At 37.9% G+C, this 24707-nt stretch overlaps 1 protein-coding gene across 11 annotated transcripts in view; it reads left to right on the forward strand.

Moving 5' to 3' along the window:
* ABCC9 (ATP binding cassette subfamily C member 9) overlaps positions 1 to 24707 on the forward strand; it is a 136510-nt gene that overhangs the window by 86322 nt on the left and 25481 nt on the right. For all 11 annotated transcript variants that reach the window (XM_073877864.1, XM_073877865.1, XM_073877862.1 and 8 more), the window contains 9 exons: positions 3693 to 3830; positions 3978 to 4103; positions 8308 to 8404; positions 10751 to 10980; positions 11666 to 11814; positions 12029 to 12098; positions 14151 to 14308; positions 18173 to 18265; positions 22694 to 22796. In XM_073877864.1, coding sequence (XP_073733965.1) covers positions 3693 to 3830; positions 3978 to 4103; positions 8308 to 8404; positions 10751 to 10980; positions 11666 to 11814; positions 12029 to 12098; positions 14151 to 14308; positions 18173 to 18265; positions 22694 to 22796 — 1164 coding nt within the window. The remainder of the gene's footprint in view (positions 1 to 3692; positions 3831 to 3977; positions 4104 to 8307; positions 8405 to 10750; positions 10981 to 11665; positions 11815 to 12028; positions 12099 to 14150; positions 14309 to 18172; positions 18266 to 22693; positions 22797 to 24707) is intronic.

Below are 24707 nucleotides of genomic sequence, written 5' to 3' on the forward strand. Positions count from 1 at the left end.
ACTATGAAGGGATAAAATATGACTCTAAAAATGAAAAATAATTTTTTTTTTTAAAAAGGGATTGATAAGATGTTGGTTGAAAAAGGGAAAAAGAGAAATTAAAAAAAACAGTTAAAAAATTAGCTTTGAAAAACTAATGAATCATGGTAAAAAAAAGCCACGAATTCTATGTGCAGTATTCCCCTAGCGCTGGAGTTCTCGCGTTCTCCTTGATCGGTAAACTTGGTCTTGGCTTGCTGGCTGTTCGTGCTGATCTTCTGGGGGAGGGGCCTGTTGCCGTAATTCCCAAATGTCTTTGCCGGAGGCGGAATTGCCCCGCCCTTGTCGGTCCGGGCTAAGCAAGCTGCTCGGGTTTGCTCTCAGGAGCTTTTGTTCCCTGCAAGCTTTCCGTATGGCTTTGGAGGAGGACAGTGAAAATGGCAGCCTCCCAATCTCCGCTCCAGAGGAGGCAAGAACTCGGGGCTCCGCTCCTCAGTGCGCCCCCAGAGAAAAGCAGTCAGTCACTCCCGTGTCCCCAGTCTCTGGCCGCACTCCGTGCTCACCCGGCCTGTGACCGATCATTTCCATCTCTGGCACCCGACCCGGTGTGGAGTCTCCAAACCCAGCAGATCCCTGCGGTGCACTCCCACGCCGCTCCTCCCGGGGGGAGGAAGGGGAGTCTCCCCGGCTCTGCCGCTTGTTGGGTCCCTGCTGGAGGAGCAGTGGCCCGACTGGGCCGCAGATCACAGTTTATGGCAACCCCGAGCTGAGAGCCCGCGCCTTGGCTCCGTCTCTGCAGCCGGCTTCCCCGCTCCGATACCTGGGAGCTCTGCTGCACTCAGGCACCCCCGGTCTTTCTGTGACCCCGAGGGTCCTGAGACGACACTGTCCCGTGAGGGTTCCACCCCCCGCTTAGCCACTGGTGCGACGTCCCTTCAGCAGAGCCGACTTCTAAAAGTTCCAATTTTGTGCTCCGTGGCTCTATCACTTGCCAGAAGCGGCCGACGGAGGCCCCCTCTCCCACCGTCCATCCTCTTGAATATCACCTCAGATTCACTTCTCCACACGTCCTACCTTCCAGAAAGTGGTTGCTTTTCTGTTCAGAGAGTTGTTGCTACTCTCCTTTTTGATCTCCTGTTGAGTTCGTAGGTGTTCAGATTGGTTTGATCCCTATTCAGCTGAATTCCTGAGACCAGACGAAATCCAGGTCTCCTACTCCTCTGCCATCTTGCTCCACCAGAGTAGTTTTTTTTTTTTCTTTTAGCACTTTGAATTATCACCCCTCTATCTTCTAGCCTGTGAGATTTCTGCTGAAAAATCTTACACACTTATGGGGATTCCCTTGTATGTAGCAAGTTGTTTTTCTCTTGTTATTTTTAAGCTTCTCTTTTTGTCTAACTTTTGACAATTTATTTCTTTTTTAAAGATTTTATTTATTCATGAGAGACAGAGAGAGAGAGAGAGAGAGAGAAGCAGGCTCCCAAGGAGCAGGGAGCCTGATGTGGGACTCGATCCCAGGACCCTGGGATCATGACCTGAGCTGAAGGCAGACGCTTAACCATCTGAGCCACCCAGGCGCCCTTGACAATTTATTTTTAATGTGTCTTAGTCTGGCTCTCTTTCAGTTCATCTTTTTTGGCACTTTTGGGGTTTTCTGGATCTGGATGTCTGTTTCTTTCCCCAGGTAGGGGAAATTTCCAGCCATTATTTCTTTGAATAAACATTTTGCCCCTTTCTTTCACTTCTCTTTCTGGGACTCCTACAGTGAATATATTGCTCTTCTCAGTGGTGTCCTCTGAGTCCCTTAAGCTATCTTCAGTCTTTCTCATTCTTTTTTCTTTTTGTTCTTCTAACTGGATTAATTCCACTGCCCTGTCTTTCAGTTCACTGATCCTTTATTCCTCTTGATCTAGTTATCTGTTGAAGTCCTCTATTGAAATTGTCAGTTCAATTACTATATTCTTAGCTCTATGAGTTCTGTTTGGTATTTTTTAATATTTTATATCTCTGTTAAAATTCTCACTTTATTCTTGCATTTTGAACTCTGTATCAAATAAATCACTTACTTCCATTTCGTTAAGATTGATTCCTGGAGATTTATCTTGGTCCTTTGTTTGGAACATGTTCTCTTATTTCTTAATTTCCTTTGACTCTCTGTGTTGCTTTCTGTGCATTAGTAAAAGTAGACAGCTCTCCCAGTCTTGACAGACTGGTCTCCTGTAGGCGATGAACCTCATCAATCAGCCTGACCCAAGCTTTTGGTTGCCTCTCAGAACTTTGTGACTGCCCAAGCTGCTGTCTTTATTCTTACCGATTCCCAGTAGTTGATAGTGTGCTAAGACCCATCAATGTCCCAAAGGGGAGTATTTCAGTCAGCACCTAAATGGGGGCTGATTAGAAGCTGGACCTTCAGGCAGCAGCTGGGAAAATATTTAGTCAAACCCCTTCCAGGGAGAAACTGGGAGATGAGCATTTTTGCCTGCTCTATATGCAATGAGTCAGGGTGTATAGCCATGTGGCATGCCCCTATGCCCATTTAAAAACTTCTTCTTTGTTTGCTATAGTCCTGTGGGACTCATGAATGCCAGCCCTGTTGGCTATCAGAGTGAGGTGATGGGAGCAAGTACATTTAATGGCCCCAGTAACAAGTGGGACACTAGAGGTGAGAAACGCCTTCCAGGGAGATATTGGAAACTTGGTTTTATTGTTAGAGTAGGATGGAAAGAAAAGACAGAGGAAGTGCCCAATAGCTCTTTCAGGCTACAGGAAGGATCATAATCAGCACTGTTCATGCTAATTAGAAGTTGGACCCTCCGGTAGCAGCTTGTAAGGTATGCAGTCAGACTCCTTCCAGGGAGACGGGGTAAAGGGCTTTTTTGTCTGCTCCCTCTGTGCTCACTCCTGGAGAGATAGATGTGGTAAGTGTTTATGTGCCTATTACCAGCTACTTTTTGTTTCCTATATTTCTGTGGCACTTATCAATGTAAGCCCCACTGGCTTTCAAAGCGTAGTGATTTGGGGCCTGTCCCTTAGGTAGCAGTCATAAAAGTTTGGGCACTAGATGTATGGTCCCAATCCTTCACTTCTCAGAGAGAAGCTTGGAATTGGGGATTCCCTCCAATTGTATGGTGCGGTGCAGTGGGTGAGGTTTGTGGTGAAAATGTGTCTCAGCCTTTACTATCTTTTAGATGGGGTATTTTTTTAGTTTTCCACTGTGTAGAAGTCACTCAACTAGTTTCTGGATTTCTCTCAGAGGGAATTGCTCTGTGTGTAGCTGCATAGTCAGAGCACCCAGGGGAGGAGGGAAATTTAGGAGCCTCCTATGTCGCCATCTTGATCTGGAGTCTATGACTGTTTTTATTATCTAAATTTCAACTACTGGAATTATTGTTTTATCCTTTCTTCGGTCTATTGTTAAAGGTTGTCAAGAAGTGTTGTTTTTTGAGCTTGAGGTTCTTATATATAATAATGCAAACCACTTGGGATATTGTTATTTACTTTTTAAATAATTTTTTAAGGTGAAAGAAAATAAAAGCTTCACTTTTAATTTAAAACCTTTTCTCAACAATTTAAGTATAGACAGAGTCTGTTTTTTTATAAATTGGATGTTAGAGATAATTTACTCTTAGTTATTTATATTTCTACTCTCTAGAGAAATTGAATCATATCAAGAATATAGAAATTGTTTCTTCTCTCCATTTTACTGGTTGTAGGATGATCCATTCTCTGCCCTGGACATTCACTTGAGTGATCACCTAATGCAGGAAGGGATTTTGAAATTTCTCCAAGATGACAAAAGGACACTTGTTCTTGTGACTCACAAATTACAGTATCTAACACATGCTGACTGGGTAAGAGTTTAAAAGAAATTTCATTAATTTTAATGTTATAGTCATATAAATAAATAGGGACATTAAGAAATGCTGTCTGAGATAAAATAATTCATTTGGCCAGTTAAGGATTTTTGTCACAGTTATGCTAATATGTGCTTTCCTTAGATCATAGCCATGAAAGATGGAAGTGTATTAAGAGAAGGGACTTTGAAGGACATTCAAACCAAAGATGTTGAGCTTTATGAACACTGGAAAACACTTATGAATCGGCAAGATCAAGAATTAGAAAAGGTAATTGTTCATAAATCAGAAGAGTTCAGAGTCCACTTTAAAAGAGTAATGAATATACTGTATAATTATTAAAAATTTGTTTAAAGGAGTATTACCATTTAATATTTGATGATATAATGGTCCTCATTTGAAACCCAAAGTAATTGTATATTTATATGTCATTAATAAATAGGCTACTTTGGGGCACATGGGTGGCTCAGTAGGTTAAGTGCCTGACTTCAGCTCAGGTTGTGATCTCGAGGTCCTGAAATAGAGCCCTGCGTCGGGCTGTATGCTCAGTGGGAGGCTTGCTTCTCCCTCTCCCTCTGTCCCTCCCCCTGCTCGAGCCTGCACATGCTCGTGCATGCTCGCTCTCTCAAATAAATAAATAAAATCTTAAAACAATAAATAAGCTACTTTGAAACAATAAAATTCTAATGATATCTTTTGGAGGAAGTGCTCTTAGGTTTTTAGGAGATTTTGATTTTAATTTGAACCATATTATAATTATATGTGTTTAAAACTTAAACTTTGCTGGGCGCCTAGGTGGCTCAGTCAGTTAAGCGACTGCCTTCGGCTCAGGTCATGATCCTGGAGTCCCAGGATCGAATCCTGCATCGGGCTCCCGAGTCTGCTTCTCCCTCTGACCTTCTTCCCTCTCATGCTCTCTCTCTACCATTCTCTCTCTCTGTCTCCATAAATAAATAAAAATCTTTAAAAAATAAAAAAAACAAAAAAACTTAAACTTTGCTGAAGCATGGTATATCATTATTTTATCTTAATTTTTCTTCTATGTATCTTATTTTATTCATATATAATGTGAGGATATTTTCACTCACCACCTACAAATACAGGGTCATGGACGAAACAAAATCTAAGATGATTTTGAAAGAAGGAAGAGCTGTGAGCTATGAGTGATGTTGTTAAGCATGTCTGGAATAAGGCTGGGAAGTGAAGGAAGGTGATCAGGAGGAAATAAAAATTAATTTTTTCATTGATATAGTTTTTAAGTTTAAAACCTTTTTTTACATAAGTTCATTTGATTTTCACAAACCCCCAGAAAAAAGCAAAGAAAATATGGGAAATAAGTAAAGAAAATATGATTTCACTTTTATAGGTGAGAAAACTGAAGCCAAGAGAGGTTAAGTAACTTATAAGTTGTACAGTCCATATTATAAGTGGTACTAGTTGGACTTAAATCCAGGTCTGTATTCAGTGTAAATCTGGTGTAATGTTATGTCTGATATAAATATAACATTGAATGAGGTGATAACGGAGTCAGAGACCAGACTGAGAGCAATGAAAGAACAACTTGTGGTTGAGAGGTGAAATTATAATTGTATTAGTAAATTTTTAAAATGTTTTTTGACTTGAGACTAGAAAGTGTCCAGAATTTAGTACTCCTGGCCAGGACTCAGCATTATAAAATGAAATTTTTGTATCAGCAAATTCCTGAGAATATCAAGAAATTAAAATGCATTATTTTTATAAAAGAATAAAAAGATCTCTGTTCCAATAGAGAGAGGAAGATAAAAAGTCAGACAGACCCTAGGATTGCTCTGTCTCCTGTAGATTTGCCAAAGACCTCAAAAGCAAACTATCTAAGGAAGAAAAGATATTTGTAAAAGTAGAAGTGAAGCAGAATGGGACACAACACAGAACCATTTAAATGAGGATATTCATCAAAAAAATTATAAGGTACCATCAGCAAATGCCCACTTAGGAATTATACTGTGAGAAACTTGATTGGGATGGCTCCAAATGACATTTTTTACAGTGACCTAGATGCCAGGGACAAAAGAATATGACGTAAGCTTAAGGAGTGGGGCCACTTATGGTTTACTTTGGAAAGAAGATTTGGGAAAAAAAGAGAGAGTTGTTGGCTTGATTTTATAGTAATACTGACTGTTAAACAAGCCAGGAAGAAAGTCCATTAAGTTGTATTTAGAAATGAAGTGATCACTTGAGATAGCATAACTCTATAATTAAAGACACATTACAGGGTTATAAATCAGCTGGCGGAGATACAGAGCAAGTTAGGGTGTGGACAAAACGAATGCAATGGTGAGGCTGAACAGTGGCCAGTAGAAGCCAGAAGGAACCATGCACCTGTCCAGAATCCTCACCTGGGGATGCAGGGAGGTTACTGCCACCTAGGGAAGAGCAGGCACTGGAAATTCATCTGAAGGCAGTGAGATTCACACTGGGGGGAAACAGTTTCTTGTTCACTTTGTTATGTGGCAGGATGGGGTGTTTGCCAAGAGCACTGGTTCTCAACCAGGGTCTTGTTTGCTTTCTAGGGGATATTTGGCCACATTTAGAAACATTTTGGTTGTCACAGCCGGGGGGCAGGTGCTACTAACCTCTCGTGGGTAGAAGACAGAGATGCTGCTAAACATCTTACAGTGCAGCCCCCACAACAAAGAGTTATCTGACCAAAATGTCAATAGTGCCAAGGTTGAGAAAGGCTGACCTAGAGCCAGAGTAGATCAAGTAAGCAGAGAAGGCTGGTGAAACAAAACATCCTGTCACTGGGCTTTAGACACAACTGTCGGTTTGAGGCTAAGGTGTTAACAAAAGAATGTTACAAGGATAGCAATTAAAACTACAAGAAGGAAGAGGAGATAACACTTTGAGCTGATTTAAATATTATTAAAAATTCTAGCTTGGATGACATCTTTATCTTCCTGATGTTTTTAAGCAAATTAAGCTAACATCATTTGATATCTCCTGCCCCAACCCTCACCTTTATCTGATCTGTAACAGGCATTCAAGAAATACTTATTAGATAAATGACACAAAATTCACATTTACTTAAGACAAATATCATGTAATTTAAAATATTTAACCTGTAATGAGCTTAATATGAGCACTTACTTATAAGAAAAATGAATAAAGATTTTTTTAAGTATCTGAGATGTTCTATCTTTTGCTCACATAGCAGGGAGAGTTGAACAAGAACCAAATCTGCTGTTTTCCAACGTGCAGGGTTATTTCATTTTATTACCCTATATGCAGAGGATCGAGTCAGCTTTAATTTTGTATTTAATCTCACGTACGAGCTTTAGTTTTCATATCATTAGACAAAATTAAAAGCTGATATGAAATTGTCTCAAAAAAATGCTATTCAAGAGACACTTTAGTTTTCATTCTTTTTTAACCAAGAATCTGGAAGCAATAGAGCCTTCTAGCAAATCTCCTAAATCACACATGTTGTATAAGGCCAAAACGAAACAACAAAAACCACGATCACTACCTAGAGACTGATCACTAAGGGTTTATTTGTTTATTGATATAACAGGCACGCGTATACAGAAAGCCCTCAATTTACCATGGATTCCAAAAGTTTGTGGGTCAGTTGTTTGGAACTCAGAATGCATTTCCCCACAGAAACAAGGCTACGGTTAGTTTCCCAAACTGTCCTGCAGCAGCGGATTTAACCCACAATGTGTCAGAACTGATACTACCACTCCAGTTCTGAAGCCAAGGGAACTAGGGTATTGGAAGCAGAGGAATGGAGAAAATGAAATCCTGCTCCCTGTCTTGAGCACACAACCCTGACAAATTCACAGTTTGTTTGGGGCACGTTTCCCTTCTCCTTCTGCATATTTCCCCCTCCTAGGGCTTTCTCTTAAGCTGCTAGGCACCTAAGTACCCTCATTTTTCATTTGCTTCAAAATTACCTACCTTCCTTCACTGCCTATTGAAGTCCATTTCTTTTGTGCATCTACCCTAGTGAGATGCTAAGGAAACTCATTCTGATTTAGTAATTTATAATAAGAGGGGATGAGTGAGAGTGCTCTACCCAGTCTAGAACTGCATGCATTGTTGAAGGAGATTATTTATTAACATGGTTAAATCTTTGGTTAGAGAATTACAGGGAGTATCTGAAAGTGACGTAAAGATAAAATAAGTAGCAGTGGTGGAATTATGTTTTAAGACTGGAGGAGGTGTCCCTCCTCCTGGGGTTGGTGCCATTGTGTTGTTGCTACTTGCCCTCGCTTCTTACTGCCCCAACATTTCTGAGCTCTGAAGCCTTACAAACCTCAGGCTTTGCCTCACAACTACTCCTACAACAGGAGTCGTTGATCTCTAGAGAGAGCAGAGAGCTCAAGTCTGGTATAGATAAACTAATGATTGGTATGTGTGAGTCACTGATGGGTAAGTCAAAACCTTCCTAGGGCTGTGAGCTCCTTGAATGATGATATCATGGTGTTTACTGTAGGATATGGAAGCTGACCAAACAACTTTGGAGAGGAAAACCCTCCGAAGAGCCATGTATTCGAGAGAGGCCAAAGCCCAAATGGAGGATGAAGATGAAGGTAGATCATTTTCTTATATCTGAAACATTCAAAGTGGGACATGACGGCTTTACCTTAGCTACTGATGCACAAGTATGCCTGTGAAGAATAAAAAGCCACTTTGCAGGGAGAAAAGAGCTAAGCCAGATATGTAATACTGAAAATGAAAAGAATAGGAGCAAAGAAAAGGTGTATGTAATCCATCAACAGGCATCGTGAGCGGTTTCTAAGTGTGTCTTAGTGTATTTGTGCTGTGCGAGAGAGAGGGCTGAGAGGAGAAGGCCCTGTTTCGTAAATAGATTTAGACCCTTGTTCATATAAATTGGAAAGTCTAGTAGAATGACCATATCAAGTTATTAATAAAATGTCAGTCCTTCAGAAATAGGCAATAAATGAGGAATATGAAGAAAATACTGTTTTGAAATATTTATACTTGAATCGTTCAGTAAGTCCTCAGGGAATTTTCATGACTTTACAGCAACAAAGAATAAGAGAATTCCACCAAAGCCATTTGTTATGTTTCAGTTTTCTGGATCTAATAAGGTATAGTGGAGAAAAAAAGATTTCCTGGAAAATCGAGGAATAAGATGAAATAATTACATTGCCTTGACATTTGTTGCCAAGAAGTTTGTAAGATAAATCTCATTTAAGTCCATAGGGTAAAAATGCACTATACTTCATGTTTCTTATACAGTTTTTGCTTAAGCCTGCATTTCTACAAGCCAATTAAGAAAGAGAGAAAATTGTAATTTCAAGGCAAAGAATACCAAAATATGCTACCTTTATATTTCAGATAAGTATTCAGTGTTTCAATGAATACTCATTGAGAGAGTGAATGAATGAACAAGTGAATGAATAGATTTTGCACTTCAATTCCTTAGATTTAAAAATATTTTTAAAAATGTCTGGTGCTGTAAACAGACATCAGCTTCTAGAATTTAAAACCAGTTATTTCTAATGCACTCTAAAAGTGGAGTCATGCCCAGTTACTTTCTCCAGTGTTCCAGTGGTTTATATATGGCTGGATACTCTACCCTGGGCTTGTTGCATTAATCCATTCTCTCGGGCATAAAATAAGGTAGTGCTACTTCCTTACAGAATAAAATGATGTTAATGCATATTAAAGAGCACAATATGCTACGTACGTATTTCCCACTAGGTTGCTATTCCTTGTCCTGGTCAGTATGTCTGTTTCTAGCCACCAGGAAGGGAAGAAGGGAAGTAGTTGCACATATTTTTCCTAACTCCTTACCACTGGCCACTTCATTACATGTACAGATTAGGTACTGGGAAAAGGATGAAATCTTGTATTTAGCTGGGCAGCCGTAGGCCAGTTAAAATTTCAATTAATATGGAAACAGAGAATGCATGTTGGGGAGACAGTTAGTAGGCTGCAAGTGTCTAGCACTTTAACCATGCAGATTTCTAATCCTGTTCTCACACACTGACCCCACACTTACCAAAGGACATATTATCTGAGACCTGTTCATTTACTGCATCCAGTTCAAAATACTAGGATCTTTGGTGATGCTCATTCTTCCCATAGTATCCATATTTAGATCTCTGTGGTCTGATAACCTGTAAACCAAAGTTATCTATCTTTGCTACCCACAACCTACTCAATATAGAGTAGTGGAGTATATAACAGGATAACTGCAATGAAAATGGTCTTTGGAAAAGGAAAGGATGGGAAATGCACAACATTCACCAGACCGCAGAAATAATCAAATTTTGCCGGTGAGGAAATGCTGAAATTCCGTCTTCATTATGGAGTATGTTCTTAGGATAACCATCTTGGAGTTTCCAGATGGTTTAAACATCTGAGAGGAACTCCCTGACTCTTGTCCTCTGTCCTCTGCTTTTGCTGTGTGGAAGGTTTCTTCTTGCTCATGCTCCTCCATGACCACATCTAAAATGGACCATAGAGAGCATAGATTATGTCTTCTTGGGCAATCCACAAATTTCAGAGTCTATTTCCTTCTAGTGAAGTTTTACAAATACAGAAATTTAGAGTTCAAAAAATTATGTGTCTAAAAGCCAGGCCTGTGGTTTTATTGGCAATGCAGTTCTTTTGATAACTTTGTAAACTTCTAGTCTACACTTCCTGTCAATTTCATGTGTAATAAACTGGCAAATTATCTCATCCAGACACAGATGTTGCTTATTGTTTTGCTCATTCACTCATTCATTCGTTTTTCACCAATTTTTTAAATGAGGTTTTTCCCAGCTTAAAGCATTTAAAATTTCTAAGACTAACACTTGTATTTCTATAAATCTGAGGGAGATTTTTATATGCTTTTTCATGAGATAATACAAATTTCATCCACTTGTTGATGAGGAAAGCTTAAACTAATATTTTACATGCAGAGGAAGAAGAGGAGGAAGATGAGGATGATAATATGTCCACTGTAATGAGGCTCAGGACTAAAATGCCATGGAAAACCTGCTGGCGGTACCTTACTTCTGGAGGATTCTTCTTGCTCTTCCTGATGATTTTCTCTAAGCTTTTGAAACATTCAGTCATTGTGGCCATAGACTACTGGCTGGCCACATGGACTTCGGAGTACAGTATAAGCAATTCTGGAAAAGCTGATCAGGTATAGTGAATTCTGTTTTTAAGTCATCAAGGAAATAAATGTTGAGATTAACATGATACTCGTTTGTTTAGTTTGATATTAATAGCCCAAATGTCATAGGACTTTTGTAATGATTCAGTAAGTGAATTAAAATAGGACCTGAAATAGAATGACCTGTCAAAATGGAATCTATTAGGATCACTTTTGTGTTTTAAAACTTATCATAAGAAACATTTAAAGATAATGTTTGGATTTGGATTCAAGAGAGGTATATGCACATGATGTGTGTGTGTGTGTGTGTGTGTGTGTGTGTGTGTGTGTGTGTAACATATACACGGGACTTTTGTGTTATTGTTTTGATGGTATTGATTTTAACTACTGATGCCAATGTATTAGCTGGTTATTCTGAGATTAGGGATAGGAAGGATGAGCTCTACAGTATAGAAAGCCAAGAATATTTCAAACCTGAAAACAAACTCTAATGCTTCAACTGCTTTTAGGCAAACCTTGGAAGAGAGTGAATGAAACAAGGAGGGACATGGTGGGGGTACTGTCTTTAGTTTCCAAAAACTGCACTCCTTCAACTCTCTAAATTGATACAAGATAATGAAGTTGAAAATATTGTCTGACTTTGATATTTTGTGTTCTAGTAAGAAAAAAACTGGTAATTTCATATGTGGGTTTTTTGGTGTTGGTTGCTTTTTAGACTTACTATGTGGCTGGATTTAGCATACTTTGTGGAGCAGGTATTTTTCTCTGCCTTGTTACATCTCTCACTGTAGAATGGATGGGTCTCACAGCTGCCAAAAACCTTCACCACAACCTCCTCAATAAGATAATTCTTGGACCAATAAGGTAAAAAAGTAATCATTTCTTATTCTTCTACACAAAATCATAAAAACATACATCTTTAAATTTAAGTGAAATGTGAAATTTTAGAGAGTGTATTTGGTCTTTGAGCAAATAAATAGGAACCTTCTCATTTTCCCGACTCTAAGATGTCCATTAGCAGTGCTCAGGTTCCAGACAGTTTACTATTATCATACATTCCAATCTGTTTATTGCCTAGATTCTTTGATACCACCCCCTTGGGACTGATTCTCAATCGCTTCTCAGCTGATACAAATATCATTGATCAGGTGAGTGCCTGAGTTACTTTCAAGTTCAGAAACCATTTTTTTTTTCAGTATAAACTATATAACATTTACCTGTTAACAATAGAGGATGTCTAAAGCTTAAAACCTATAGGCACACTTGTCAATATTATATGCATAACTGATTTATAGAATAAAAACTTAAAGGAAAAGCTTAATTTGAAATAATTTGTGCATGTAGAAGAGTATACTTAGAGAATGAGCAGGAAATAAAGGGAAATGGCAAAGAATAAACTAACATTTAATTTTTTATTATAAAAAGGAATCATTTTGATCAATGTTGTCTCTCCATTCACAGCAAAATTCTTAAAAGTTTAGTATTGATGCAGAATGTCTCCCAGAAGCAAAGGATGAAATGCCAAGCTGTCTTAGATGTCCTTTACTTCAACTAGACTGGCTCTTTAATAAGAAAAGTTTTAGATGGTGTGATATTTTAGAGAATATTCCAAGGATTCCCAGTTTAGTTTTAGATCCCATTGCCTTTCTAGAAGTTTGTCCTACAATTAAAGTCCTCAAACTCTAAAATTGGATCTCTCCAAGAACAGACCCTTAGGATAATGGACAAAAGAATCCATCAAATCCAGCACTTGTCTTTTCTGACTTTTCAGAGTTACCTTCAGAATACCTAAATTACCCTCAGTTTAGGAAAAGAATGCTTGATGCATGCAGCTGACTAAAAAGTATACTGAAAAATTTTGATGTTTTCTTTGGTGGTTAGTCACACTGCATCTAAAACACTTCATAAGGAATACGTATGGGAAAAGAAGAGACAAAACAGTCCTTATTTGGAAGATGATATGGTTGCCACCTAAAAAGTCCAAGACAATTAGTACAATAAAAACCAGCTAGAAAGTTCAGAAGAGTATCTGCATAAGGTATATGATATAAAATTCAATAACTTCTCTACACCAATTAAAAAATTAAGTGAAAAATAAATTCTATTCATAATAATAACAAAAACAAAAATAGAGAGAAACCTAATAAGAAGAAAAGAGATCCAACAATCCTAGAAATCCAAAAATCCTGTATATATAGAGAATTCCCCTATCAGATATCCAGAAACCATTATAAAAATAAAATACTCTGGTGATCACAGAAAACAAGTAGATCAAAAGAACAAAATGGAGAACTCAGAAACACCAGCATATGGAGAGATTTAACACAGGATAAGTGTGGTATCTGGAATCAGTTAAAAAAAGGATTTTTTTTTCAGTGAAGGATGTTGGGACAATTAGCTATCCATGAAATACAAAGTAAATACATATGGAATAAAGATAGCCATATAAAAACATAAAACTATAAAATAAAATGTGGGAGAGTAGTTTTAGAATTTTGGGGTGGTAATTAAGTAAGACACAAAACTCTGAATAAAGAAAAAAGCCAAAGGAAATGACTATATAAAATTTTAAACTTCTTTTGAGCTAAAAGCATCAAAGACAAATTTAAAATGTAATAGATTAACTGGGAGAAAATCTGGCAACATATGTAAAGCAAGAGGAAAACATCCATAATCTGTAAAGAGCATCTAAAAATCAACAAGGAAGATAAATAATCCAGTCAAAAATATAAGCAAGCAAGATACAGAAAATTAATGTAAATGTCTTACAGAAGAGGAATAGCTATGTTTTTAATAATATGCTAACTATGTTTTTAATAATATCCATTAAAAAGAGAGAGAGATTTGTATATGGTAACATGGGAAGGTTTATAGTCTGTCTTGTTCAGTAAAATAAATCAAGAACACATGGAAAAATAAGATTTATACTATAGTACCATTTCCGTAAAATCCCCAAGATAAACAGACCGACAGACTGACCAATGATAAGTAGATAGGTAGAAAGATGGGTAAAAATACTGAACTAAGGGAAGTGAGTGAACCTGAAGGAGTGAAGACTTGTTTACAATGAAAATGTTCATATACTACTTTTGTAACTAATTATATAACTTAACATTAATATAAAGTGAATGTTTTATTGCATTGTAATGAATATTTTCTTTGAGCTAAAATATTTTCCTCTCAAACTACCTTCTTAATAGCACATCCCTCCAACTTTGGAATCTCTAACTCGCTCAACACTGCTCTGCCTGTCTGCCATTGGCATGATTTCTTATGCCACCCCTGTGTTCCTGGTTGCTCTTGTGCCTCTCGGGGTCGCCTTTTATTTTATCCAGAAATACTTTCGAGTGGCCTCTAAGTAAGTAAAACAAAGTTCTATTCATTTTCAAAAGCCTATGTATTTGATTTGCTGTGATTCAGATTTGCTGTAGTGTTTTTCAAGATTAGGTATGGAATTTGGAAATACAACCTATTTTTAACATGATAAAAACCTGTATTATATTTCATTTGGAGATCTATTATAATTGTTTCTGTAATTGGTTGTTTAAGCCCTGGGCATATATTAACATGTGGATTGACATGTTGAGTTTTGAGTCCACAAACTATGCCAAATTTTTCATTCTGTTGTCCTTTTTCTGAACATGACATTGACAGAAAACTTGTAAAACCAAACACAGTTCCAAAGGGTAAGTGACTTCATATTGTTCTATTCCACAAATGGGGAGAAAAGATAAAATATTGTAAAATGCTAAAATGCCTTCTGTAAAAATCTAGAAGAATTTAAAAAGGTTAAAAAGATAAGCCAGAGTGATGACTAGGAAAGTAGATAATCTTGAAATGTCTGACAGAAGAGCTGTAACTCCAAGAGATTGGAACTTTCCAGATTGGATCATTTAACATGTATTTGAGTACCCAGCCAAATATAAATAAAAGTAGCCATGAATCTTACATTCTTCTATTAACATAAGATTTATCATTTTCTAGATGTACTGTAGTTAAATGAAATGTAGTACCAGTTGTTTTAAAATTTCCAGTTTAGTTTGAAGGCTTTCTATAAATATTACAGTAAATTTTATATCATTGCAATAAGCATCTTATTGCAACAAACACTCAGTAAGCATTCTGTGTTGAAAATAATTGTGTAAGCCATGTGGCAGGTGAAGAGATCCACCTGACAAGAACCTATTCTCAAGAAACTTAGTCTCTGGGGAAAATAAAACAGATAAGGTAACCCTTGTACATGGATTAAGTGCTGGAATAAGAAGGTAAATACTGAGTTTATTCAGTAAAATGAGAATACTTAATAGGACTTGAATGCAAGGAAGATGATGAAAAATTGGGGAAGGTAACAAGAAAATCCAAGACTGTAGTTAGGACCCTCTCAATATATCATATAACATTTTTTAATTAAAAAATGTGGTTGTTTCTCCATTTCAGCTATGATTTAGGGTCCTTCAAATGTTAGAGATCTGTATTAAATCTAGAATGTTTTTTCATTCCCTACCTCATCCGCTTTTCTTGTAGCAAACTCAGACCAAAAGGGAGAAGTTAGTCATGAGTTCACTCTTTCATTTCTTCTGGTACTATTGCTAATGCTGCTTGCTGGAGGGGCAAGATGTTCAGTTAATTAATTTCTGTTGTTTCTAAATCTATCCTTGTCTTCTTACCATTAAATATTACAGTCATGTCTTACTTCAGTCATGTGCCAATTTGGGTCTATTTTTACCCCTTTGCAATACAAATTGAGTGCAAAGGCCAGGCAAATATTCCTAGTCCATTATAAATTGGAATTGCAAATAATCAAATAAATAAATAGATAATAGGAATTGTGAATTTTGTTCATTATAAGAAAGAACAATCTGTTATTAGCATTGGTAGTGACTAAAATACAAAGATGATCCTTTTTAAAAGAGATTTATTTATTTATTTTAGAGAGAGAATGAGTGGAAGGGGCAGAGGGAGAGAGAATCTCAAGCCAGCTCCGTGCTGAGTGCAGAGCCCCATGTGAGGCTCAATCTTGGGACCCTGAGATCAGGACCTGAGCTGAAACCAAGTGTCAGATGCTTAACCGACTGCGCCACCCAGGCACTGCATGGAGGAGATGATCACTTTTGAAGAATTAACACTGATAATAGATTATCAACCATTCTTATTTGAAATTCTTTGAAAGTGAGCAAATATGACCACATGACATTAAATTTCACAGACAAAAAAACCTTTCTAGGGGCGCCTGGGTGGCTCAGTCGGTTAAGCCTCTGCCTTCGGCTCAGGTCGTAATCCCAGGGTCCTGGGCTCAAGCCCCACAATCGGGCTCCTTGCTCAGTGGGGAGTCTGCTTCTCCTTTTCCCTCTGCCTGCGGCTCTGCCTACTTGTGCTCTCTCTCTCTCTGTGTCAAGTAAATAAATAAATAAATAATCTTAAAAAAAGAACAAAAACTTCTCTAGATGCTGAGGCTCTGCAGGACTCACTCATAGAGAAAAGCTCAGGCAATTTAACACGTTTTGTAAACACCCAAAGGAATGAAAGTGGAGACAGGAAATGTCATTGAATTTGGAATCTCTGAAATCAAAGACCTAATGTGTGGTTAGCTATGTAAGGAAGTGTTTCCTACTTAAAAGAATACAAGGTCAAGCTATACCCTCACCTTTTTGCTTTCACAAAATATAGTCCTATAAACAAAGGCTTCTTCCTAATTTTTCCCTTCATTACAAACCTCAAATGTAGTGACCACCTGATACTTGTGTCAAATTGACAAATAGCCACTTAATTTTACGTTTAAAGTAGCAAACTGCTCACATTCCTTCATATTCATTTTCCTCCTCCCCTCTTTCTTTCCCTTTTCCCTCTTTCTTTCTGTCTCTTCATCTGCAGTTTCTGAAGTGGACAAACCCATTGTAGAAACTCAAAAGAGATTTGCATTTGTTTGTGGCACTACACAGGCCACCCAGAATGGCCCACGTTAATTGTTGAAGATTATGTAACAGTATAATTCAGTTGACTCTGGAAGGTGAATGTTGATGCTGCAACTCTAAATCCTCAACCCCAAAAACCTAAAAAAAATGGCAGAAAAAAAGACTGAAAAGAAAAAAGAGGGATGTTTTGAAACATATGGTATAACTTTTAGCCTATCTTCTAGAAATGCAAGCTTATGTGGTTTAAGGAAATGTTTTTATCAGTAGTGTGCATCTTTATGAAAAGGATGATTCAGGGGTTTGTCCACCAAACAGTCACTGGATATCGTATATATGTAGTTTCTTGGAGGACCTATGAAAAAAAGTTCCATGAAGCATGGAGGCAAGGATTCAAATTCATCGTGGCCAAGGGCAAACTCATTGTCTTTTTCTTAAAATTCCTTTGTTCTGTGGCCTCCATCTTGGTAAATAATATGGTCATTTGTCAAGACTGCTAAGCTGGAAAGAACAAGGCCATATTTGACTCTTCTCTCTTACTCACCCTGCTACAATTCATTGATTGTTGCAGTTTAGAAGCCTACTTTTGGAAGACTATCTCACAATGCTTCCCTTGTTTTAAATCTCACTAGCATCCCAGTAATTCAGAGCTTTAAAAAAATCTCTGATGTAGACTATCCTAACTTACTTACTCTTTTTCATCCTTTATAGCCTCCCAAGTCATGTTGCTTAAGCATAGCCTGATCATTTTATTTCTAGTCTTCAGTGATTTTGTCCAAGCCACCCAGGATCCTCCACCACCTAGTCCCACCTCTCCTTTATACAGCCATTTCCCACTTTGGCACTTGCAAAGGATTCTTGGCACCAGCCAGACTGAACCTGCCAGGTTCTTTAGTCTGCGGTGTTTGCTCTCGTTCTCATAGCTGGAACGCACTTCTTCTTGTCTGTTTTATTGAAGCCCTCCTCAAAGCTCAAGATTTGCCCTAAATTCCACCTGCTCAAAAAAAAAATTATCCATCTCCTAGGTATGAGTTAAATATCCGTTCCTTTGTGTCCCCATAGCAGTTTACTATAGTTGTTATACAAAGCAAGTAGTTTTTTTACAATACAGTATATATTTGGCCTGGACCAAAATTCATTATGTACTCATCTTTCTCTTCCTCTTTAGATTATAAGCTGTTTGAGGTTTTTGTTAACTGGGTTCTAGAAGAAATTAGTTGCAATGACAAGTAAAAGCCCTAATTTAGGATGAACACAGTAGTCTCTGAACCTGAAGGCATATGAAGTTAATTTTGCTCTTCTCTCTGTTCTAGGGATCTCCAAGAACTTGATGATAGTACCCAGCTCCCTCTGCTTTGCCACTTCTCAGAAACAGCTGAAGGACTCACCACCATTCGGGCATTTAGGTGATCAAACATATTTTCATTTTGCTGATTAGGCAATTACATCATCAACAAATCTATCTGCAAATAATTGATAATTGCTACCATTCTTTGGATGCCCACTGTGTGGGCATGGCAGTGTTCTAAACTAGAAGAGAGAAAAATATGGCAATAAATGTTCGGAGTTGGTCTAATCCTCTGAAATTTTAACAAGAATAAAGATAGAATGAAACGCCATATTGGGAAGATACTAGCTATGTAATATAGACCAGGCTTGTCAATTCCCTGGCCTCAGTTTCCTTATCTGTGAAATGGAGAAATCAGCTTTGCTTCTTAGGGTCATTGGGCTAATTGACAAATGCATGGAAAGCACTAACCATGGTGATTAGCAAAGAAGTACCCAATAAACAAATTAAAATAAGTATATTAATAATAATAATAAAAGAAACATTACTAAAAAATAAAATAAAAACTATATCAAGTTATTTTAGGATTTAATCAGTTTTCTTCAGTTATTACTGGTTAATAGTAAGAACCCAAGCTTTTGATCAAGAGCATTTGCTTAACACTCAGAAAATTATCTGGCCCCTGTTTTCCCTGTTCAAATAAACTCAGAAGAGAAGGTGTACCAATGAATATTTCATTTAATCTTGAAAATTGACATCTTAAAGTATGTCTTCTTGGAACCCTAAATGCAAATATGTAGTGGTTTCAATTAGAGCTTTTTCTAACCTAAGAAATATTTATATTATTATATATATAAACTTGAGTCAAAAAGTAGAATATAGAGATATAACCAGCCACAATATGTATCACAGAATTTCTACATAAATCTATATAGACTTCATCATGAAGATTCACACTTTCTGCAGTGATGTGTTTTCCCAACAGAGTGCTTCTTATTGGAGATGGTAAAGCTATTTATCGATATTGAATGATGATATTAAGACCAAATTTGTATCCTGATAGAAGCCAGCAATGACCAGTGGTACTCATAAGTCTACCATATTAAATATTACATTTTTCACCAAATAAGTCCTTTCAAGTTAATCTATTTGAGTATTGAACATATGATAGGTACTACTCTTGATGTGGGTATTTAAAGATTACAAAGACATCGCCTTCCACTTCTATTCCAGATAAGTACCACAGAGAAAATAGATAGGATAACATGGCAGGTGGGGGGTAAGAAGTGACTGGATTCAGGCAAGCTGGTCAATGGAACAGTAGGACGTTTATGGGTTCAACATATAACAGCCTCTGCTCTGTGTTCTCCCTGAACAAGGTGAGGTTATTTTCTAAGAGTGATAAGGACTAGAATCAGGTAAATCGTCTTGAAGGAAATAACAATTTAGAATGACAGAGGAACTTGACCATGAGTCAAGGGTTAGGCTTTTCTTTTACCTTCTTCGCTAGACACATGGACAGAATTTAGCATGACTTCCTAATTTTACAGGAGGAAAAGTCTAGGTAGTTGTAAGAAGAACAAAACACTATGTGTTAAACTTTCAAGGCTTGAATTATGACTGGAAGAAACAAAAGACAACCCAACTTTTTATGGAGAAGTATCTGCATCATATTCATTCAGATTTACATCTTCCAGCATTCATTTCTAAAGTAAATATTAAGTACCACAAATATCAGCATTTTTAAACCAAAGGAAGTTTTAAAATGTGGGACAGTCCTGCTGTCATGAATAAAATTCTAGAGTCTTTACGTTTGGTGCTTTTGGTCAAGAATCAAACATGTTCTTTCCATCCATCTCTTCCTTTCTTTCAGGTTACCCAGAGTCCCCAGAGTCTTCAGTTCTTTTGGAAAGTTAGTATTTACTGATTAGGCTGCTTTTCCTCCCCTGCATTCAGGGTTCGTGGTGTACTCATATGTGGCAGTGAACTCCCTCAAGTAGTTTACCACGAAAGTATCACAGTTAAATTAGACTGAGATTTCAGTGACCTTTCCTATTTTTTTTTTTTTTTTGGTCCAACAGAATAAAGGTCTAAAAATGTTCAGAAGATGAGCTGGATGTGGATGAAAAGATACAGACTGAGTGTGTCAAAGTTTCCATTAGGAAAACAGAAGGTTTCTTGCCAAATAGAAACACACAGAAAGAATGTTCACTGCATTTCCACCCCTCCCCTCTCGCTGCTGCTTCAGACCATTGCCAGTTCCATTTACAAACTCTTTAAGAGTGCATCTGAAACAATATCCCAAAACTAAATGAAGAGTAAGAAGCGTCGCAGACAAAGCACTTTGTCAGAATAAAGTGTTTGATGTTTATCCCAAATGTGGCCCAGTGGCCTTTGTCCAATGGGCCTCACCTCCGATCTCCGCATTACCACTGTCCTCTAGGGAGAGAACCTTGTCTTGAGCCCCTGAACGTGATGAGTTTGCTCATTTCTGTGCCTTTGCTCATGTTGTTCCTACTGCTTCCAATGCTTTGTCCTCCCTTGTTCACCTGAAGAATTCAGCTCATCCTTTAAAACCTCACTCGGATCATCCTCCCCATCCTCAGTGAAACTTTGCTTAATCCTCCTTCTCTCCCCATCCTCACCTCATTCCCTGTGCAAATCACCCCCTTCCTTTATATTCATGTAGCATTTTGTGCACAGGGCCATTATAACCAGCTTCTGTGTTTCACGGTCCTTGCTTGTTAACACCGAGTTTATCTCCTTCCCTAAAGACTGGGCTCCTCAAGGGCAGAGGTTATGTATTGTATGTATATACATATAGAGAGAGAGTCTCGCATAGAGTTGGTGCTCACTGAATGTTTCTGAATGAACAGCTGAAAATCTCCCTAACACTGCAAACACAGAAAGGTGGTTCCTTACGTAGATATTATCTCATTACAGTTCATATCCACTATTGCAGAAAATCCTCTAATCCTGTGGGCCACCCTCCCTTTTCCTTATTCACTCTCTTCATCTCTAAAGGGGCCATCCCAGGACAAGGTAGCCATGTTCCTGGGACTGCTCAGCCCCACTCGAGTGTGTTGCTCTTCAGTGTAGGTCCTCCTGTACATGGCATTTAGGTCAAGACTGCAAACTCATAACTCAAAGTGAGGTAATTATTTGGCTCCGATTGCCAAATCCTTTGATTATTGTAGATCAGATGTTGTCTGACTCAGTTATCTGATTTATCTGGTTTGGCATATTGGAATGATCAGATGGATTGGACAGATATCAAGTATCTGCTTTATATTGGCCTGTATGGATGGCTTCGTGGGCCAAGTGAACGCCCCACCCAGGACTTCTTCGTGCATTTGACATAGTGATGGTTTAATATAAAGTTTTGCAAATTGATTTGAAGATTTGGTGGAAACTTGGGGCAGTCTTTTATCAAACAGGAATCATTGCTGGACTGTCAAATGAAACTTGGCTATTCCTTAGGAATGTAATGCACAGACAAGTGGTTCGTATAAGAACAGCCACAGCCAGAGAGTGAATAGACCACATTTTGATTTGGCATTTCTTCCAACCTTCCAACCAGTTATTTTGATTATATTATCCAGCTTTCCATTGTTTCTGTTATTCAGAGAAAATAACTGAAAAATGAAAAGAGACTATTTTTGTTATTTAGAAAGATTTATCACCATGGAGCATAAATTCTGTGAGAAAGTAGTTCACATGATCAGATGGATAAGATTCTTATTAGAAGTTTCATTTATAATACGGATTACCCAGAAGGTAATCGGTCTGATGATATTGATTTCCAAGAATGAATTTAATTTAGCCAGGGATCGATATCTAAACTGTATTTGTCATAAAATCCTGTAAGTACCATAGACTGAGGGTTCCTTTTGTGCAGTGACCATCCTTACAAATATTTTAGAACCTTGAGCATAAGATTTCTCATCTAACAAGAACATCTGCTGCCTCCAAGGACCCCCATCCTCTACTTCTTTCTACTCAGTTTCCTTCTTTGGTTCCCAGAAACACCGGCAGAAGGAGACATTTAAAAGTATATATTTGCCTGTAACACATGCATCATTTCCTGTCTTCCCTGGTCCTCGTCCAGCACCTCCCACCCACCTCTAACTGTGTTATTTGGAAAAGTAAAAAGTGCAATAAAATGTAGGTAGAGCATATTGTATTTCTGTACAACTTACTCTGGTTTTTGTAAGGCCCTTGCAACATAGGCCATGCCTTGTTTTTGTGGCCGCAAAATTATGTGGAAATTTATGAAGTGATCCTTAATAGGAATTTGTCATTAGAAAGCTTCCTTTTCATAGCAGGGGTCTGAGATAGGAAGAAACCCCAGACCACACCCTCTCCAATAAGCGTGCAGCAAAGCAGTAGCAGCTGGCCTTTATTTTGAAGTAGGAATCCATTTACCAGTCATTCCATCCCATCCATTTGTCACTGTGTTGAGTAAATAGTGTAGTAGTAACTGTGACTGTTTCTTATTATTTTTCCCGTTGTGTGGCTAGCATGATAATATTTTTGTTCTCTCCAGGCATGAAACCAGATTTAAGCAACGTATGCTGGAACTGACGGACACAAACAACATTGCCTACTTATTTCTCTCAGCAGCCAACAGATGGCTGGAGGTCAGAACGGTACGTTCATTTCATGATTTCGAAATGGAAACTAAACTGATGCAAAGGCTGATGCAAAGAGGGAGACAGTTGTAAAAATTAGTCTTGCACCGAGATTCACGCTAACTTCGCTTTTTCCGGACGTTAAAATAGCTCAGGTTTGTTTATGTTACAGGTGAAATTTGTCATAATGCTTTAGCTAATGACAAGACAAATAGCCCAAAAAGCAAAAATTCATTTTGTGTTCATTAGTCTCTAGATTACGTAAGTTAATGGAATGGCAAATGTTTGTATAACAATTTTTTTTCAAAAGAGCAAATTTGACAAGTGAACAGATGTACTCGTTTCCTTCACTGAGCAGAACAGGCCTGGAAGAGGTGGTGACTTTCTATGTTTTAAGCCAGTGGAGGATCACGTTAGCACAAAACATAAAAAACTGCAATTAATCATCTGTTGCCTTCTTCTGTCCCTTATAAAGGAGGATGCTTTGGCATCATACAGACTTGATCTAGCAAGTTAATTAATTTGAGTCCATTCCTCATCTGTAAAATAGGAATAAGAATATGTACTTCATGGGGTTATTAGGATGAAAAATAATAACATAAGTCCCCTAGTTCACTGATTCGCAGGTGCACTCAACAAATGTCTTTTGAATGAATGGATGAATAAATAAGTGAATGGAAACAGCACCTGCTGTGGTAAGTGGTTCATAAGCCAACCAGCTGGAGTATGAACGAGGAGATGGATGGGACGCAAGTTCCAGGAAGGGAGGAAATGTAGTTTGCAGACCGGTCTACATAATCTGCACTATAAATAAGCTACTTTGGTGGTAATGATGAGTTGTCTGTAATCTTTTAAAAAAAAATAATTATCTATCGGGGAGCCTGGGTGGCTCAGTTGGTTAAGCACCTACCTTCAGCTCAGGTCATGATCTTGGGGTGCTGGGATGGAGCCCTGCATCAGGCTCTCTGCTTCAGTGGGGAGTCTGTTTCTCCCTGTCCCTCTGCCTCCACTCCTCACCCCGCTTGTGCTCTCTCTCCATCAAATAAATAAAAATCTTTAAAAACATAAAATAAAAAATAAAATAATTATCTATCCATTTGTCAAAAGGAAAAGGAAGTTTATCTGTACTATTATAAGGATATCACGTCTACTAAGTAAGCATCCCTAGTATATTCAGGCTTTCAAAACTCAACAGACCAAAGAAGGCAGATAGTAAAAGGAATTTGATGAGATGGAAATGAAGGAGCCCAAGTTATAAGCTGAGTTGTTGATGGATGGATACAGGTGGATATGAATTCTTGGACCCCCTCTGAGCTTTACTTGTAATGATTTCCCACTGGCTTACAGAGATTCTCCTCCACTATGTTAGTTATAATGTAGAAATTATTCAGTGACATAACACAATTATATTTTACAAATTTTAGGTAGAAACATTGGTTGTTGATAAATTCCTTCCAGGTAGCTGTGGGGGCAGGGCAAAATGTCTCCTGAATTACCTATAGATAGCATAAAGCTGGACAAAGTGTTGCTTGGGATTTATAACAAAACTAAGACATTATTCCTAGATCTTATCCAGACCCTAATTCCTTGTTTTAAGCTTCTATTTGTTTGTTTAAATTTGTTTTCTCTAAGGAAGAAAAAAAAAACCAATCTTCTCTGAAAAACAGAATTAATCACGCAGTAGCTTAGTGAAAGAATGTCCCCCAATCATAAGAGAAAATGTCAGTGGTTACATTTGTTATTTGATTTTTCTTAACTTGGACATCAAGCAGGTTTTTTTTAGGGGGCAAGAGTGTTTGCTTTGGACTTGAGGTGAATGTCTGACTTGACTCCTGTTACTGCTCTTTAGCACTTCCTACTGTCAGGTTAATGGACAAGTGTTTAACAAGAATCTTCAAGCAAACCATATGTTCTGCTCTCATAGCCAAA

The sequence above is a fragment of the Callorhinus ursinus genome, unplaced genomic scaffold (genome assembly GCF_003265705.2).
Source record: "Callorhinus ursinus isolate GAN/ISIS: 27379988/994484 unplaced genomic scaffold, GSC_fseal_2.0 scaffold27, whole genome shotgun sequence".
NCBI classification, from domain to species: domain Eukaryota; kingdom Metazoa; phylum Chordata; class Mammalia; order Carnivora; family Otariidae; genus Callorhinus; species Callorhinus ursinus.